The 19,555-nt window shown below is 46.6% G+C and overlaps 1 protein-coding gene across 1 annotated transcript; it reads left to right on the top strand.

The window, feature by feature from the left end:
* Nucleotides 1–1,703: 1,703 nt before the first annotated feature.
* LOC135883004 (leukotriene C4 synthase-like) lies at nucleotides 1,704–10,497 on the top strand. Its single transcript, XM_065410029.1, has 5 exons — nucleotides 1,704–1,761; nucleotides 7,880–7,979; nucleotides 9,299–9,369; nucleotides 9,634–9,715; nucleotides 10,371–10,497. Exons 1-5 carry the CDS (start codon nucleotides 1,704–1,706, stop codon nucleotides 10,495–10,497), a joined length of 438 nt encoding a protein of 145 aa, XP_065266101.1.
* The last annotated feature ends 9,058 nt before the right edge of the window (nucleotides 10,498–19,555 follow it).

The raw sequence follows: 19,555 nt of genomic DNA, 5'->3' as shown, positions 1-19,555 counted from the left end.
TTTACACTGAATTTATACTTGTAGAACTCCACTGATTGCAGTGCATATTGTGGTGATTTACACCAAAGCAAGTGAGAGAAGAACCAGGGCTCTGATTTTTGTTGTTCGCTTTTTTTTATTTCCTGTTGTTAATAGACTCCAACCTGATTAACAGTTGGTGGAAAAATTCTTGTTAAAGATTAAAAGACTCCAACCCCTTGGACTGAGGTCTGAGAAATCCTACCCCTTCTTGTTTCCTCAAGAAAAGCCAGAGATTAGAAGACCATATTCCTAATATTTCTAAATTAAAACAAACAAGCAAGGACATTCCTCTGGTATTCTTTATCCATCATAAAGCAGCAAAAAAGGGCACCAGCTTATTTGCTTCCTTTGCAGTTCTATCATTAAAAAAATATATATTAGAAAATGAGAAGCCTGTTAATGTTACTTGATCTTTAGTTTAATTCCTGTCAGCTAGGTTGGGGTTGGCCTTGTTTTCTTCCATAGTCACATTTAATGATCGTTTTATCTTATTCCTCTCTCCTTTTCTGTGTTTGGACTAAAGGGAAACTACTCAGTAATAACAGAGGAAGGAAACAAAGGGCTGAATTCAGCTCACATATGCTAATTTTACATTAGTGGGAAGATATTCATTTCAGTGCAAATGACAGCAAGAATCAGTGGGTTTTTTTGCTATGTCCGAATGCATCCTGCAACCTTCACTCAGGCAGAACTCCCACTGATGTCAATGGGAGCTTTGCCAAAAGTGTAAAAACTGTGGGTGAGAATTCCAAAGCTGACTGGAGGATTTAGGTGTATGACTGACTCCAATTTGTTTCACTGGGAATTGTGTATCTAAAGCTCCTCAGTGGCTTTGAAAATCTCAGCCTGCAAGATTTAACAGAATCATAGAAATGTAGGGCTGGAAGGGACCTCAGTAAGTCATTTTGTCCACACACACACCCTGCACTTAGACAGGACCAAAGTAAAGTATTACCCTGCAAAATAGATTCTGTTTGTCTTTGAACTTTCCCCACCATCCAATGCCCCCATTATGGCAGAATCATCACATGGGAACTTTATTTATTAATTATTATTATTTTGATGTCACAACCATTAGTAAGTTCTTGTTTTGACACAGTTATTTTTGAGGATGAGTAATCTGAAATTAATTAGTATAGTGAAAATACACTGGCAGTACTGGGTCACTATTATCCAATAAGCTGCAAGATACATGCACACAGCATCTCAAGGAGAGCGGTGTTTTCATCTGTGATACCAGTAGGAAAAGCATCTTTTGGCCATCCCTGGGTGTATGTGTGAGTGTGGTCAGGACTTTTAGTTTTAATCTTAATCAGACACCTTCTAAGCAGCTGATTGTTGGGATCGTAGTGCTTATCTTCTGCTCCCAGCTGCTGGTCCACACCTTTCCCCCATTTCCTTACCATACATTCCCAAAAGGAAGAGACTGAGGATGGAAATTCTGACCTGGTTAAAGACTCCTATCACATCCTGTTGCTTCACTTTGCTTGTGTGTGTGTGTCTAAAGGAAAGGCAGCAACTGCCCAGTTGGTAGTATCAATCTCTGGAGCTTGCAAGGTGGCTAGAAGTCAACCCTTCCTGCTTTTTATAGCACATACTGCCCACCTCATCAGAGGAGAGTGAAATTAACCAGCAGACCATTCTAGCACAAAACGGACACCCCGTAGTCTGGAAGAGACAACATGCTGGATCAGATTCACTTGCTGGCTGCTGTGACGGTCCTGGGAGTCCTGGAGCAAGGTATAGTGATTGAATATGCATTCCCCACAATTGGATTAGCCAGTTTACATCCTTGCTGCTCTCCTTTTATTTGCATGAATTAATAGCTCCTGTGATGGGGTGGTACTCCACACAAGGCCTGAAGGGGTAAAGTAGGAGAATTAACCTTAGGCTGCACCTGGAGGAAACCCAGGGCATGCTAGGTCCTAATTGCTGGTGAAGTCCAGGTGGGGGAGGAGCTGGGCAGGATCTATAAAGAGAGGAAGTTGGTAGGCTGAGGGGGTAGGAAGATCTGCAGTTATACTCCCTGATGCAAGGGGGCAAGAGTAGGAAGTGGTAATGATGGCATAGGAAGCAGGCCAAGGAAGGAGCAGTAAGGGCTGGAAGAGTAAAAAACTTAGAGCTGCTGGGTTGAGGGTCTCTGGACTGAAACCTGTTGTAGATAAGGTTGCCAACTTTCTAATTGCACAAAACAGAACACCCCTGGCCTGCCCGGTCTGTAAGGCCCTGCCCCCCACTCACTCCATTTCCCCCCCCCCAGTTACTTGCTCTCCCCCACCCTCACTCACTTTCACTGGGCTGGGGCATGGGATTAGGATGCAGGAGGGGGGTGAGGGCTCTGGCTGGGGGTGTGGACTACAGGGTTGGACCAGAAATGAGGGATTCAGGGTGTGGGAGGGGGCTGTGGGCTGGGGCAGGGGGTTGGTTGTGGGAGGTGGTGTGGGCTTTGGGGTGGCATTGGTGATGAGTGGTTTGGGGTGCAGGAGGGGGGTCTGGATTGGGGTCAAGGGGTTTGGAGTGTGGGAGCGGGCTCAGGGGTGGTGCAGCAGGGGGTGCAGGCTCCTGCTGGGGGTGTGGGCTCTGGGGTGAGGCTGGGGATGAGGGGTTTGGGGTGTAGGAGGGAGCTCAGGGATAGGGCAGGGGGTTGGGGTGTGGAAGGGGATGCAGGCTCTGGGAAGGAGTTTGGGTGTGGGAGGAGGCTCAGGGCTGGGGTACGGGGCTGGGGATGAGGGGTTTGGGAGGTGGCTCCAGGCTGGGACCGAGGGTTTAGAGTGCGTGAGTGGGCTCAGGGCAGGGGGTTGGAGTGAGGAAGGGGGCACAGACTCCGACTGGGGGTGCAGGCTCTGGGGTGGGGCTGGGGATGAAGGGTTTAGGGTGCAGGAGGAGGCTCAGGGTTGGGGTATGGGGTTGGAGCCTGCCTTAGCCCCGCTGCACTGCTGACCAGACTTTTAACGGCCCGGTCAATAGTGCTGACCGGAGCTGCTAGGGTCCCTTTTAGACCAGGCATTCTGGTCGAAAACCAGATGCCTAGCAACCCTAGATGTAAAGGGTGGGCGTGGGTTCCCCTATGTGTCACTGCTGGAGTGACACACTAGGGATAGCCCATTTGGTGGTAGTTGGAAGCAGACTTTGATGATACCCTGGAAGTGGGGAGAACTTTAATGTGACTTAGCCAGAGGGCTAAGCCATGAAGAGGAAAGTGCTGCAGCTCCTGGCATGTGAGAGGCCAGGAGGGGAACGACTGGCTGAGTGACTACAGGAAGGGGCGTCAGACCAGGTGGCAGAGATAATTCCTCAGATGAGCCAAAAGGGGCACCGCCAAGTGGTGAGTAAAGAAAACCCTGTCAGTCCTGCTTTGTATATTAAATTTCGGCCATTGTTCCTGTAACTCCCCAGCTCTTCAGGTGCTGAATGAGTATTTGGGCTGGTTTTCTAAATGCATTAACCAGAAGGGCGGTCAGTGATGCCAGGGTAATAGGGTTGGGGAGCCTAAGGGAAGGACGTCTTTCTCAGGGCTAGTCTAAACCTAAAACTTAAGTCAACCTAGCTACATTGCTTGGGTCTGTGAAAAATGTTGTGGCTTGTGCGGTGTAGTTAGGTCGACCTACTCCCTGCTACAGAAGCAGCTATGTTGATGGAAGAATTCCTCCGTTGAAGTAGTTACTGTCTCTCAGAGAGGTGGATTACCTGCATCAATGGAAAAAGCCTTCCATCGGCATAGGAAATGTCTAGACTACAGCGGCGTAGCTGTAATGCTTGTAGTGCAAATATACCTAGTCTCTAACATGTTGGGAATTTCTTGATACATCTTACTTTACAAATGTAGCAAGCTCCCCAGGAAACCGAAGAATCTCTCCATTTTACAAATACAGGAACTCCTCACTTAATGTCGTCCCGGTTAACGTTGTTTCGTTGTTACGTTGCTGATGAATTAGGGAACATGCTCGTTTAAAGTTGCACAGTGCTCCCTTCTAACGTCTTTGGCAGCCGCCTGCTTTGTCCACTGCTTGCAGGAAGAGCAGCCCGTTGCAGCTAGCTGGTGGGGGCTTGGAACCAGGGTGGGCCGGCAGCCCCCCTATCAGCTCCCCGCTCCCCTAAGTTCCCTGTGCTGCAGCCGCCCAGCAGGCTATCAATTGCAGCTGTCCCTCCCCCCACTGCCATGTGCTGCTCCTGCCCTCTGCCTTGGAGCTGCTCCCCGAGCCTCCTGCTCCCTGTGCAGAGGGTGGTGGAAGGGGGGGCTAATGTCAGGGTGTTTCCCCCCCCCTGCTCCTACACCCCACTTACCCCTTCTTCATATACAGCAGGGAGGGGACACGGAGGGAGAGAGACAGAGAGAGCCTGAGGCAGCAGCTGCTGTCTCAACTTCCTGATCCACTTAAAAAGACAATGCACTTAAGAGTGGGTCAGCTTACTTAAAGTGGCAGTGTGCATTTCTCTCTCTCTCCCACACACAAGGTGTATGTCTGTCTCTGTCTGCTATGCTGTCTCCCCTCCTCTCCATTCCTGCTGCCTTGTAGAGTGAGAGGCTACATTAACAACAATGTGTTAACCCTTGAGGGCTCAGCCGAGTGCTAGTTCATCATTTAGCACAGGGGTTCTCAAACTGGGGGTCAGCCTCAGGGGGTCACGAGGTTATTACATGGGGGGTCGTGAGCTGTCAGCCTCCACCCCAAACCCTGCTTTCCCTCCAGCATTTATAATGGTGTTAAATATATTAAAAAGTGTTTTTAATTTATATGGGGGGGTCGCACTCAGAGGCTTGCTACGTGAAAGGGGTCCCCAGTACAAAAGTTTGAGAACCACTGATTTAGCAACAAGGCATTCCCTGGGAAATATCCCACCCTCTTCCACCCTCTAACTTCACCGCCTCAACCAAGCTTCACAATCATCATAGCTGTGAACAGTATTAAATTGTTTGTTTAAAACGTATACTGTGTGTATATCTATATAATATATATTTTTTTGTCCGGTGAAAAAAATTTCCCTGGAACCTAACCCACCCCATTTACATTAATTCTTATGGGGAAATTGGATTCGCTTAACATCATTTCGCTTAGTCGCATTTTTCAGGAACATAACTACAGCGTTAAGTGAGGAGTTACTGTAGGCTCGTTTTTTCCTGGAGGGTCCATGGACTTCAGTGCAAACAAAAAGAAAACTAAGCAATGTCCCAACCACAGAAGAGTAGAGTGACCAGAGGCAATGGAGAAAAACCCTTCTGCAGGCAGAAAGCAAGGGGTTCTGGTAGGAAGGAAATCTCCCTAGATCTGGTTCCTCACTGCATGGTAAAAAAAACAAGTGGCTGGTAAGGATTTCAGAAATCAGTGTGCATGGTTTTCTGGCAGGTCCGACTTGGCGCTTGCAAACAGTACACAGGATTATCTGATTACATTGGCCATTTTTACATGCTTTCTAATGACCCTGGGCTTCCAATGGCTCCTACATAGGATACACTCACGCACATTACTTTTTCCTAAACCCATCTCACTGGACCCAGGGGTATGAGAGTCACAAGTGTGTGTGGTTGCCGTGGTGTGACCAAACTCAGGAGGTGAAAGGTAATAGTGTGTTCCATCAGATTCCTCAGTACTAGGAAATCTGGGATTCAAAATTTGGTACTAGGATGCAAATGAGAGAGCTATGTTTGTCTTTTCTTTCCTTGGAAAATAACAGGCCTGGTCTATATAATCGCTCTTTGCTCTGCATATAAGTAATGAGTCCCCTTTGTCACATAGTTGACTTGATGGTGGCCAGGCTGATTGTCTAAGAGTAATTGGATTCTACAGTGGTGTTTTTGCCATGTAGATGGGGCCACTTATCCACGCCTGTGTAGTCAGGTTTGCTTCCTTCACTAATGAAGGGCGGGGCATGGATGTCCCTCAGTGCTTTCAGAACTTCCAGTTGTACGAACAGGCCAGACTTTGTAAAGGCAGCTAAGACTGCCTCAAATTCAGGTGACCTTTTCTAGGGATTATCAAGATCTAGGGATCTTGATTATCACTTAAAAAGTTTTTTTCTCGTACTTAATTGGCCTCCCAGAGTTGGTAAGACAACTCCCACCTGTTCATGCGCTCTGTATGTTTGTATATATATCTCCTCAATATATGTTTCACTCTATATGCATCCGAAGAAGTGGGCTGTAGCCCACGAAAGCTTATGCTCTAATAAATTTGTTAGTCTCTAAGGTGCCACAAGTACTCCTGTTCTTTTCTAGGGAGTTTCTCACAGTGTGAGATATTTGGATTAGAGATAAGAGATGAGACTGAGTCATGCTGGTTCTTCCTGGTTACATAGGTAGCTGTGCTAACATAGCTGGCATAGGGGGTGAGTCCTGGGAGAATCTGATTTCATATTGAGCCTTGACACATAGCGCTAAGCACTTTGTATCCTCCCACACAGAGGCGTGGAAGGAAGGGGGCATGTTGGACCCAATTATGGAGACATAGGAGGTCCTATCTATGTTGCAGAAGAACAGACCATCTCACTTACTCCAGAAAATGAATTAACTTTCTCTCAGAAAAATCACACTATAGCCTTGGTCTCAAAGTCTGAGCATCGTGTACGCCCACCTCATTGTGAACCATCCATTACCATGTTGTATACATAGAGTGCATCATGATGGTAATCAGCCATGTTAGAACCAGGTGACACACATGGCAAAAAGTTATAGCCAAGACCAGAAAGTCCACAGGAAATTATGCCCCTCTCAGACCTCACAATGGACAAGTCTGATAGGTGGACCTGTCCCTAAAAATGTTGGGCCATTGATCATTCTAAATAAAAAATCCAATACAGAAACTAAGAGGGTGTTATCTAGAGGCAGAGTGGGGTAGTCAGAAAGATGTGGCAGAAACTTGGCTGCAGGTGTATTACAGGTCTGAAACTGGAGAAAGGGGAAGTCTGGACACAGGAACCATCTTCCTAAGAGTGATTAGGTAAAGGAACAGCCACCAAGAGCATGCTGAAATAGTCCAAGGGACATTACTATATGGGTTTGGACTTTACTGTCTAGGAAATTCCTTCCAGATTTGTCATTGATATGTTGCCAAACTTCCAGTATGGCGCTCACCAAAAAATTGGGCCTGATTCTTATTTACACTAAAACCAATTTACCCCACATTTATCATGGAAAGGGGTCTTGTAAGCCCACTTTAAAGGTTACAATTGGATTAGAAGGCCCCTTTTCCAGAACCAGCGGGGTGCAGGGATGCTTTCATGTAAATGAGAATCGGGTCTCTTCGTTCTTTGTGAAACCCCTGTTCAAGAGGTGCATGTGTTGCAGGCAGGAAGGATTAAAGATTAGGGAATTGATTTGTCTTCCATTTAAAAATATTGTTCTCATCCTCAGAACTAAGATGGGAGAGGATACCACTTGGTAACTGACACTGTATCAAGTGCACAGGCTGGAAATATTTGTATCATATTTGTTCCTGAAATTAGACCAATATGTGGCTAGTGTAGCATAAGTCCATCCTGTGAAATCTGGATGGTGTGTGTGGAGCCTTGTCAGAGCTGGAGACTGGAAACTGTTGAAAATATCTCACTAGTGGAGAACTCTGGTCCCGTCCAAAGGCATCACTTTTTTTTCTTTTTTCTTTTTTTCTTCAGAACTATTTGTCTGAGTCCTGGGTACAATTCTTTTATGGTAGAGATAATATAACAATAGCGGCATAAGGTGTGTGTGTGGGGGGGGAATGACTCCATTGCATGCAGGGACATTACACCAACCTTTTCTTTCATGTGGCGGTGGAATGTTAACAAACCCTTGTAGCACAACACTGAGCTCCATCATCTGTGACAGTCTCCTGGTCTCCATGAAGGCTGCTAGGATCATGGCTTCTTGTTTCTTTCTTTGCAGCTTACTTCTCCCTCCAGGTGATCTATGCCAGACGAGCGTACGGGATCTCTCCTCCAAAAGTCTCAGGGCCACCTGATTTTGAGAGGGTCTTTCGAGCACAGTAAGACTTATTTTTAATGACCTGCTCCATGGGGCCAAGAGTAGCCTCCTATGTCATCTTTGCCGGCAGAGTTTGATCAGACAGTTTGCTCACAAGACTTCCCCCAGGAATGTAGGTGGTTACAGTATTGGGAGGCCAGAGAGAGGGAGCTGTAGGGGCTATATGGCTGACAGAATGGCAATGACTAGTCATGCTGCCCATCCCCCTGCTCTGTCAATCAGCCTGCTGTCTTGGTGGAAAGCTTGCTGCATTTTAAACAGAGGGGACAGATTATTGGTATAAATCCCTCCTACTCTGGCTGGTTCAGTCTGGCACTGATGCCAGGGTTCCATCGCAGGAAGGACCCCACAATGCCAGGGTCACATGGATTTATTAGTGTCGCTGTTAGGACTGCTTAGAAGTTAGCCACTATGGCTCAGTTTAAGACTTTCACTTATACACCTTTCAGCTATAGATGGCAGAAACCAGCCTTGGGCACAGCACACTGAATGGAGTAGGGAGGATGATGGGGATCCAGATCTAGATCTCCGATCCCAGACTGGTTTTATGCCAACCCTGACAGAGTTTAGAGTAGCCTAATTGTAGCGCTAAACTCCATTAGCTGGTAACAGCTCCCAAGGAGATCCGTCAGCTGAGAATAGCCAGAGTACAGTGCCCCTGACATAGCCCCTATGCCAGGTACTGTAATGGGGAGAGACAATGGCCTTGGAGGCTCTATGCTCACTGGGGTAATCCCTAGTTAAGGAGACGTGGCCAGTTTCCATCTCCTTTGCATCACCAGAGCAGGGGTGCAGGATCTGATCCTATACATGGAAAAAAAACTACTGGATCATTTATTCCATTTCCCTGACAGTGCAGGAAATAGTCCTCAGATCTGTAATCTCAGACTAGATCATTAGTGAAGATGGCTGCAATGGCTAACAGAACACACAACCATCGCTACCAACTAGTAACCAAAGCTGCCAAGGAAAACATAAGGGAAGGTGAGGAGGAGGATGCATGTATAAAAAACCTCAGGCACTAGGCTCACCACTGCCCATGGTGCTGGGTGAGTGAAAAGCACTCTGAAAACTAATGGGAAGAAACCACAGTAATTGAATATTATGGCCCACATTCTGCTCTGAGTTACTCCATAGAACCCCATTAGCTGGGGTTAGATAGGAGATTTATTCTGAAGACCGGGGCAGGAAAGGAATGGGTGCAAGCTACTGGGCATTGCTTTACAGAGAAGTAGTCTCTGGAAAAGCAGAAGCCTGGAGCCACTGGAAAGCCTCAGAGAGGCACAGAATGCTGACCCTATTCTTCCTCTTTTCCTCCAGGGTGAATTGCTCTGAGTATTTCCCCATTTTCTTGGCTATTCTCTGGCAGGCTGGCCTCTTCTTCCATCAAGGTGAGACTGGCCAGTTCGTTGGTTAAATGGGGTGGGGGAAATGCTGGATCTGTTTAGCTCCATGCGTCTGCTATGTGCTGGCCCAGTGGGCAGAGTCAACAGGACTTGCTTCCTCAGCTCCCTGGCAAGATTGCACCCGCAATAGAGCGGGAACAGTCAGGATCTCCCCTGGAGGCTTTAGCCTTAGAGGGACAGGCTGGTCAAATAGTTCCAAAAAGCCTTTGGTGTCTGCTACTGTAATTTGTCGTCTCCTCTCAATTGCAGGTCTGACTGCTGCCTTGGGCCTGCTTTATCTCTACTCCCGCTACCGCTATTTTATGGGGTATAAAGAGTCCTCCTCGGGAAGGTAATGGAGCCCTGCTATGGTTAGGCGTGGACTTTCTTCTTTTGGGGTCTTTGGCATGGGATTTAAAGCACTTGGGATGTGGAAGAGTTTGGTTTCCGAGACTGCTGTCCTTCTGCCTATTCAGGATGCAGCAGGATCCCTACCTCTGTTAAAAAGATCTGCATGAATCGGAACTGCCAAGAGTTCTCTTCCCTGGAATATAAAAATACAGTTAGATTAAAGGCTGATGAAGGGAATTAGAGCCCACAGAAATTTATAGGGGCCTCTTTAACATCACGATGTCACAGCAGGTGTTTGATGAGTACTGTGTTAAATATTATAGGGAGCCAGAGGTCATTAATATGGGCTTGGATATAGGATTAGGGCTAAGTGTACAGAAGAGACACAAGGAGAGTTTTCTGCTTCCTGGGGTTCTGAGTTTCCCCTGATCGTGTGTGTGTGTGCGCGCACCTGGGGTGAGCTAGAACAAGGGGAAAGGACTTAGTACAGATGGGAGAGTTCTAACCTCACCCTCCCTTTTAGGGGGCATAGGGAGGTGGGAATGGGAGTCTAATGGGTTTCACTGTACCCTCTCCCCACTTCTCTCTCTTAGGGTATATTACTCCCCTTATAAGAGGCCAGTGCTTCTAAGTCTGAGCACTCTGTCTCCCTCCAGGTTAGCCCCAATGTATTTCAGCGCTGGAGTTCTCTGGATTCTTATCGGACTCGCAGCAGTTGGGATCTTGCATTTCTTGCTCTCTCACTATCTGGGGATGAATGTCCTTCTATTCATTAGCTTGTGAAAGGAGCGTCTCCTTGGACAACACCCTCCCTTCTTGGCCCCTCTGAATGTGTCCCCTTTCATTAGGTCCACATAGTCGGTCTCCTGCAGGCAGTGGTGAGTTGGAGCCGGTTCTCACTGGTTCGTGTGAAGCGGTTGTTAAATTTTGAAACAGTTTTAGAACCGGTTGTTAACCCACTTCCCTGCGAGGGGGCGCTGTGGCTTTGATGGGCTCTGGCTGGGAAGTGATGTAATTCCTCCTCTGGCCACCAGGGGCGCTGCGCCGCAGGAGCCATGTGGGCTGCTGCCTGGCCCTGGGCACGGGACCTGTTGCTGCTGCTGCTCCCCCGACCCCTGGTCCTGGGGCTCCCGCTGCTGCCTGGTGGGTCCCCGGCTGCTCTGCTTGGGCTGGGCTGTGTTCTGCTGCTCGGGCTGCTCCGTGAGTACCCGCCACCCTGCTCGCAGCCAGCCCCTGTCTCCAGACAGCCCCGCATCCCCTGCCCTGCCTGCAGCCAGCCCCTGCCGCACCCCCTGCCCTGCCCTAGGGTGACCAGATTACACGAACAAAATATCGGGACACATGGGGGGGCAGGTCCGGAGTGCCGCGGAAGCCAAAAAAAAAAAAAAAAGCCGAGCTGGAGCACTGCACCCCCTGTCCTGCCTGCAGCCAGCCCCTGCCGCACCCCCTGCTCTGTTAACCAGCCAACCCCTGCCGCACCCTCCTGCCTGAAGCCAGCCAACCCCGCACTCCTCTGCCTGTAGCCAGCCCCTGCCGCACCCCCTGCCCTGTTAACCAGCCAACCCCTGCCGCACCCCCATGCCCGAAGCCAGCCAGCCCCACACTCCTCTGTCTCCAGCCAACCCCTGCTGCACCTCCCTGCGGCCCTGCCCGAAGCCAGCCAGCCCCACAGCCCCCTGTCCTGCCTGCAGCCAGCCCCTGCCCCCAGCCAGCCCCACGCCCCCTTGCCCCCAGCCAGCCCCCCGCCCGCAGCCAGCCCCGCACCCCCTGCCTCCAGCTAGCCCTGCCCCACGCCCCTGTCTGCAGCCGGCCCCACGTCCACTGGTGCCCTGCAGTTCCCAGGGCAGTAACCCTGCACACCTGCTTCAATGAGGGGGGCAGGGAACAGCTGGGACCCACACATGTGCACACCCTAGGCTGACCAGACAGCAAGTGTGAAAAATCGGGATGGGGGTGCGGAGTAATAGGAGCCTATATAAGAAAAAGACCCAAAAATCGTTAAAAATTCCTCCCAGGAAAATACGGATATATGGTAACCTTATTGGTACAAAAAAATACATACTGTGGCACATCCCTTAAATCAGAACTTTTTATAGGGAACCAGTTGTTAAGATTTTGGCAGCTCATCACTGCCTGCATGCCTCATATGCTTGCTAACAGAATGGCTGTGCATAGCACTGCCCTCTAGTGGTGTAATGTTGGACACACTCGGTGTCTACATTCTAAGCACTTCACTTTCCTGACCAAGAGCCCAGTCCTGCTCCTATTGAAGTCAGTGGAAGTTTGTCACTAATGTCCATGGCAGTTGAGCCCAGGTGGCAAGGGAATGGAGCTGTTTTGTTTCCCTGTTTGTGGCAGCTAATGGTCCATGGCTGCATTCTGCATCTATGGGTGTGCCTATGCTTTGATCTGGGGATGTGATTCCCAGCTTGAGGAGACATACCCATACTAGTGCACTAAAAAGTAGCCAGGGCAGTGCAAGCAGCAGGAGGAACTAGCTATCCTGAGTCTGTGTCTGTCAGAGACCATAGCTATGTCCCCAGGATGGCTGGCTTCTCCCATTGCTCTCTAATTCTAGCATGCTGGCTTGATCAGATCTACCACAGGTATGTCTCCTGGATCTGGGAATCACACCCCCAGCTCCAGGGTGAAAACACCCTGTGTGGGTAGCTGAGGATGGTAATGGCTGCAACCCCAGATGGCTACTCTGTGCCTACAGTCTCATATATCGGGTACAGTGCTCTTCTGTTTTGGGTCCAGTTCACCAAATCCACTGCTATTTTGGAAGCTGTTTGGGATCCTTTTCCATTGTGGAGTGTTTCTCCAGAGGTGGTTCAGTCTTGAGGACTTCGAGATACAAAGTCCCAGTGTCTTGTCCCTGGGGAAAATCGTTTATTCTCCTCAGGTGTATAAATGGAGCTATTGCCTAAAATGTACTTATTTTCCACTGGTGCTGTAAAGCTTCATTAGTTAATATTTGTGCAGTGCTTTAAAAACATAAAGCACTGGCTAAGTGCTGCCTGTTACTCACTACCTAAAAACTCATTAATTCAGAGTTAAGGGTAACTGGCTGGCCATGCCCGTACCCTGCCTGAGTGTTGAGTAGACCTATATTTAAACTCTGAAAACCAGCCCATAGAGAGCTATGGTACACACCAGCCCCACCCCCACAACCTTAACTATGCCCTTTGAAGCTGGCAAGATTCACTGGAGATATACTGTAAGTAGGCTTCAGCCAGGGCAGCTCTATAATAAGTAGATGTGAGGAATGTGGTATGGTGTCCTACAGAAGTGCATTCACTCATTCATTTGCAGGCACTCCCCAGCTTCCCTTCAGAGTGTTGGGGAAAAGCTGTAATGACTGGTGCAAGGAGTACATTGCAGCAGAGTGATACAGTGCTGGGGTGTCTGGGGCACCACTCAGAGAGGGCAGACTTAAATTTGTGGGGCAGGGGCTGGTATGTACCTTAACTCTGTATTCCCTGGTTTTCAGAGGTGCACTCAATGCCTGGAAGGGTGGGAGGCGCTGCCGGTCACCCTTAACTCAGTGTGAATAAAAGATTTTTGGACAATGAATTTTCCCCTTTTTGAAGAAGTGGGGGTAGTAATGGGGGGCATGACTAGGGAGCACTGGAGGGATGGTAGTACATGAGGAGGCTTCCTGGGAATATCCCACTGGCCCTCAGCTACCAGCTCTATCCTCCTTCACACCTTTTTGCCCAAGGAACTAGAGCACTTAGAAAGGAGACAGTGACAAGTGTAAACCTTTGGGTTGTCATTTGGATGAACGATTGTAAATAGTTAAATATGCTGCTTGTGTATTTTTCAGGATAAACATAAGTTGCTGTTTTATGTGGGTGCAAGGTGAGTTCAATGGCCACATTATGTCACCATGAGCCACCCACATACTTGGACATCTGGCTTGCAACAGAGTCCCAGTCTTGCTGCATGCGCACAAATGACTTACTCTGGCTCTTACATTGTTCTTGTAGCCATGTCAGTCGCAAGTTACTAGAGAGATGAGGTGGGTGAGGTAATATCTTTTATTGGACCAGCTTCTGTTGGTGAGAGACACAAGGCATTACCTCAGCCACCTTGTTACTCTGGCTCATCCACTTGGCTTGAGCCACACTGTAGATCCAACTTCTACCCTGAATAACTTCTAAAATATTGCTTCCCCAAAGGGGCAGTGGGTGCCAGATGCAAGCTGAGATCAGCCTCAGGAGGGTGATCTCAGCTGGCATGTGTTTGGGGAAGATCAGAGCCATAGGTGAGCCCTAGTTATATGCAAAAAATATTAAATCCAGAGAGATCTAATGACTGCATTCCTGTAAAGCTCACTGTTGTAATGCTGTTTTGTTTGATATATACATGGCAAGGATTTGTAAACTTATTAATACTTCCTTACTAAATAAATTATATAGAAAGTGTGTATGTGTGTGTGTATATATAAAAACTATAAAATGTTGATGTCACATGATTTAAGTTAGGTTTTATATCAGGAAACCTTTGTCCTAACAATCTATCCTGGACCTTGGTGAAGAACAGCAATTTAAGGCACTCAAAGTAAGCATGTGGATTTTAGAGCACTCAGTTTACTTTTTGACAGCCAGTTTTTCTAAGCTCAACCTTACCTCCAGTGGTGCTACTGCCACCTCACTGTAATAACCAGTACAGTACATTCTTGCTTCTCTGCTGAGGCTATTACTTGAATGTTTGTTTTTTAGTTAGGCATTTACTGTTTAATATCTTGAGAGCCACGCTGTCTCTCAGGACCACACTTGAGAGAGGGATTCTCCTTGTGGTCACTGAATGGCTTTTCTTTTTCCTGGAAAATGTCTTGGTTCACAGATTTAAAAAAAGCCTTGTGCACTCATGAGAAAAATCGACATTGAACAGTTCAGGTGGTGATCGGCATATTTATGGCTGTGAAATGGTCTGTTCAGAACTTTGATAGAACACCCTCTCCTTGTATAGATCAGGAGACCAAAGTTAAAGTTTACAAATATCCTTCTAGAGGGACAATAACCTGATCAGTTAATAACCGCTGTCCCTGGGTGGAAAGGTCTGTAAATCAGACTGAGTAACTCTATAGCAATTATGTTGTGTTTATTTCAAACATTACCATGCAACCGTATGTATGTAAACCAGCCGCAATAAAAATACAGGAGGAGAAAAAAATAAAATAATTTGTGGTGCATTCAAGTCCACCTGCAGTACAGAATAATAAAACTAGACTGGCTGTTTGGCCTTGGGCAAAACATATGTCGTCTCTGCCTCCCTTTTTCTGCCTGAAAACAGGGCTATTTTTTACCTCCCAGAGGAGGGGTTTTGTGAGGCCTGATTGCCAGAGGCCCTGAGCACCTGCAGCTGTTGACTTCATCTGGAGTTCTGGAGGCTCAGCCCCGCTGAAAGTCAACCCCAAAGGATCAGATTTTGGAGAGCTCAGCACTCATGCTTGTGGCCAGATTTTCAAAAGAATTCAACATCCAGTGTGCTGAGCTCTTTTGAAAACCAGATACTGAATCTCAATACTGTAGCTTTAAAAAACAAAAGCACTATATATGTGTTAATACCATTAGTTACAAAGGGGACTCCACCTCCTTTCCACAGTGCAAAAAGCTGTTAACATAGCATGCTATCAAATAATAAACCTTACGTAAAACCCCCACCAAACCACTTTCCTGCCTGTGTAACATGTAACACCTAAAATTATGAAAATCAAAAGGTTTTTTTTAATGACTCATTTCACAATTTTTCTAGTCCCTGCTTTCTTGTATTTTACTCAGCTTGAACAGTAAAACTGACTCACTTTAGAGAGACATGGTGTGTGAGGTGATATCTTTTATTGGACCCACTTCTACTGGTGAGAGAGACAAGCTTTTGAGCTTCTTCAGAAGAGCTCTGTGTGGCTTGAAAGCTGTGTCTCTCTCCAATATCCATGGACCAACATGGTTATAACAACACTGCATACAACAATAGAAGATGATAAATCACTTTCAGGCTTTCATGCGCCTCCTTGCAGAGTCTGGGGTAGCAAACACTTGCAGAACAAGGTTCAAATGCAAACAAAAACAGCTGCACAATGACCTAGCACAATATCCCATCCTGACAGAGATCAATGGGTGGGACTGCAATATAAACAACAAAATAGTTTTCTTCTAACAGTTATAAGAATCTTAAACAAGATGGACATTGATGTTAACACTGACAGTATCTTTTTAACATAAGTGGTGAACAGTTATTTTACAACATCTGTCACATAGGGAGATGTTTCTTAATTCTTTATACCAATAAACAACATAATATTTTAAACTTTATCCCACCCCCCATGTTGTAACCAAAATAACCTACCAGTTCTAGAGTTAAAACAAAATAGCCAATTCCAGACTGCCACTGCAGCTCCCCGTTCTTTGTTCAAAGCATTGCTGCCTGATTTAAATTCAATGTGTGGTGCTTACCACTCCTCCAGAGGCCAGTTCCATCTTTCACATAATCAGCCAGTTTTACAGCCCAGCCATCTCAGTCTGCAGATGCTACCCACCTTGAGCCGTCCTGCTTGTCTGTCTCCTGGTTTGTCAGACACAGCTGCAGAATGACTCAGCAAAAAGAAGTTAATGACTCAGCAATATGAAGTGACTACAGCAAGCTTTCTTCTTCTCCTCTCTTGCTTTGTGAGAGCATAAGAAGCACAACATGGAGCTGAGGGGCTTTGGCACCAGCTACAGTGTGCCTCTGAATCCCATGGAAACACCTTCTAACCCATTCTCCCTTTAAAGGTGCTGTGACTTAGAATTTGTGTCTTACTGTCCTGTGTATTAAGTACCCGGTGCAAAACAAAAGCTCCTCCCCCTAACACGGCTACCACTCTGAAACCTGTCATTCAGTGATGTTTCATCCCACTGCTACTTAATGATCTTTAATCAAACCACAGGACTCAGCATGAGACTGAGACACAATCTAAAAGCGTAACAGGCACCATGCTGACAGATGTAAAAGAACAATCAAAGCAACACAGTCTCCCTGCAATCATGCGACCAATATGTGTTTTAATGCCATCCACTAGCTACTCTAGTGGCCCCTGCCCCATTCATTTCAGGAGCAATAGCCCACATCCTCAAAGGTATTTAGGCATCTATCTGGACCTTTCTGCCTGTCTGAGCACCTCTAAGTCTTTAATGTACTGATCCCATTTTACAGATGGGGAACTGAGGCACAGAGGGTCAGATCCTCAAAAGTATTTAGGCACCTAACTCCCCTGAAACCAATGGGAGTTAGGTGCCTAAATACCTTGAGGATCTGGGCCAGAGAGAATAAGGCCTTATCTACTCAAAAAAGTTGTACTATACTGGTAAAGTTGAAGCAGTACAACCCCTGAATGTGTTCACATAGTTATAGCACTAAAAAGATGCTTTATATCAATATAATTGCACACACACTCAGGGTTTTTCACATAAAACTATTTCAGTAACCAAAATAGTTATACCAGTAAAATCACCATGCAGTAATCAGGTCTAAGTGACTTGCCCACAGTCCCATAGGAAATCTGTCACAAAGCAGGGAATTCAAGCTAGCTCTCCTATGTCCCAGGTTAACATTCTCCCCACTTCACCATTCTTCCACAGTTTAAAATGGTTTTTACAGAATGCATCCTGTCTCTTTCCTGCTTCCCTCAGGTCATCTGTTGCCAGTCTCCCCTCTGTCCCTTCTTGTGATACCTTCATCTTTGGTGGGGCAAAAGTTTTCTCCCCTGAAGTTCCTGACACAAGTTAGCTGGAAGACAACTTTCTTGTATCTCTCTGCCTCACTGAGTTTTTCTTTTATTTGAGAATAAAGAGGCCATACAGCCTAGTGGTTAGAGTATGGAACTGGGTTACAGCCAGCAACTCCTGAATTCTGATCTTGGTTCTGCCACTGACTTGAAGTATGACTGTGGCCAAGTCACTTAATGGCTTAGTGCCTCAGTTTCCCCATCTGCAAAGCAAGATAATGACTTATTTGTTAACACACACAGGTGTGAGGATTTTCTAGTTTGTAAAGTATTTTGAAGATCTACATGTTCTGTGTTGCCAACTTGCAATTTTATTGCAAGTCTTGCAAGAGTTGATGTTTGTTAAAGCCCCAGCTCCTGGAGTCAGGTGATTATGGGAGAATTACAGCTTTCATTTAAAAAAAATACATTTCTACCTCACATGGTTGTGAAGAAAGCTTGAAAATGTGACCCTATAAATTCTCAAAAGTCAGAAGCCAAATAAAAAGAACTCAGAATGAATTATTTTTAAAATCTCCTAATTTTAAAACAATCTAATTTTTTTTTTAAAGCCTGACATGATTTTTGAGCCCTTGAGATTGGCAATAAGAATCACTATACTTTTTCTCCTTAACTACAACTCTTAGGCTATGACTACTCTGCCACTTATGTCAGTATAACTTATGTCACTCAGGGATGTGAATAAGCCACCCCCCTGAGCAACATAAGTTACACCAACTTAAGCACTGGTGTCGACAGTGCTGTCAGTGGGAGAGCTTCTCCCGCTGACATAGCTACCACCGCTCATTGCGGGTGGATTAATTAAGTCAACAGGAAAACTCCCATCGGCTTAGAGTGTCTACACTAGAGAGCTTACAGTGGCTCAGCTGCATTGGTACAGCTGCACCGCTGTAACTCTCTAGTGCAGCCATGGCCTAAATGTCTGTTCTCCTCAGCTGTTGGTCTTATAACTGACTGAATGCTTCAGTATTATTCAATCTACACTATCTTTTCAGAGCTGTTTTCAGTCACAAACTGCTGGCTTGTAAGTTTTAATAGCTAGGTATGGCATTACAGGAGACTCTATATCAAATAAAATTTGTTATCTTCCACTGTTGTTTGCAATGTTGTAGCCCTGTTGGTCCCAGGATATTAGAGAGACAAGGGGGGTGAGGTAATATATTTTATTGGACCAACTTCTGTTGGTGAAAGAGACAAGCTATTGAACTACTCAGGTGGAGTTGGCAACTACAAGGGCTGGGTTCAATATCTTGGGGTTCTTCTTAACAATACAAAACAGAACCAGACTGAGTCCCCACCAAGTAATCTGGAAAAATTAACACCACCTTGGGTGCCACTAAGAGGCCAGACATCCCCACTCGCAAGCACCGAATCTATGGGTACGTCTATACTTACCTCCGGGTCCGGCGGTAAGCAATCGATCTTCTGGGATCGATTTATCGCGTCTTGTCTAGACGCGATAAATCGATCCCGGAAGTGCTCGCCGTCGACGCCGGTACTCCTGCTCCGCCAGAGGAGTACGCGGAGTCGACGGGGGAGCCTGCCTGCCGCGTCTGGACCCGCGGTAAGTTCGAACTAAGGTACTTCGGCTTCAGCTACGTTATTAACAAAAGAAAACTTATATTACAAGGGAAAGGGAAACCAGAATTCATCTGGGAAAATACAACCATGATTCGAAAGCATGTATCCATAAGCAAACACCCATCCCACAATACGTTGGGTGGTGTTCTTTGCCTCAGTTTCCCACCTTGTGGTGTGAAAATCTTGACAAAGGAATATCCCTTTAACATGCCACTCCCTGTGCCCTCTGCTGCACCCCACTCATAGTTGGTTATTCTTGGTCAGCGAAGCCCCAGAGTTCAGAAGTGCATTCACCTGGGTTCACCTCCCATCCCTAAAAGGGACAAAACCTGAAGAAAAGTGCTGTGTAGCTCGGAAGTTTGTCCAATAAAAGATATTACCTCACCCATCTTGTCTCTCTGATATCAAATACAGTTGTTTTATAACGTATTTTACCACATGCTTTACTCACTGCACCAACAGACATACAGGGACTTTAGGAAAAGCCTC

This window comes from Emys orbicularis, chromosome 8 (genome assembly GCF_028017835.1).
Source record: "Emys orbicularis isolate rEmyOrb1 chromosome 8, rEmyOrb1.hap1, whole genome shotgun sequence".
NCBI lineage: Eukaryota > Metazoa > Chordata > Testudines > Emydidae > Emys > Emys orbicularis.
The sequence above is the reverse complement of the archived record's forward strand: the minus strand, read 5'-3'. Positions and strand labels throughout refer to the sequence as shown.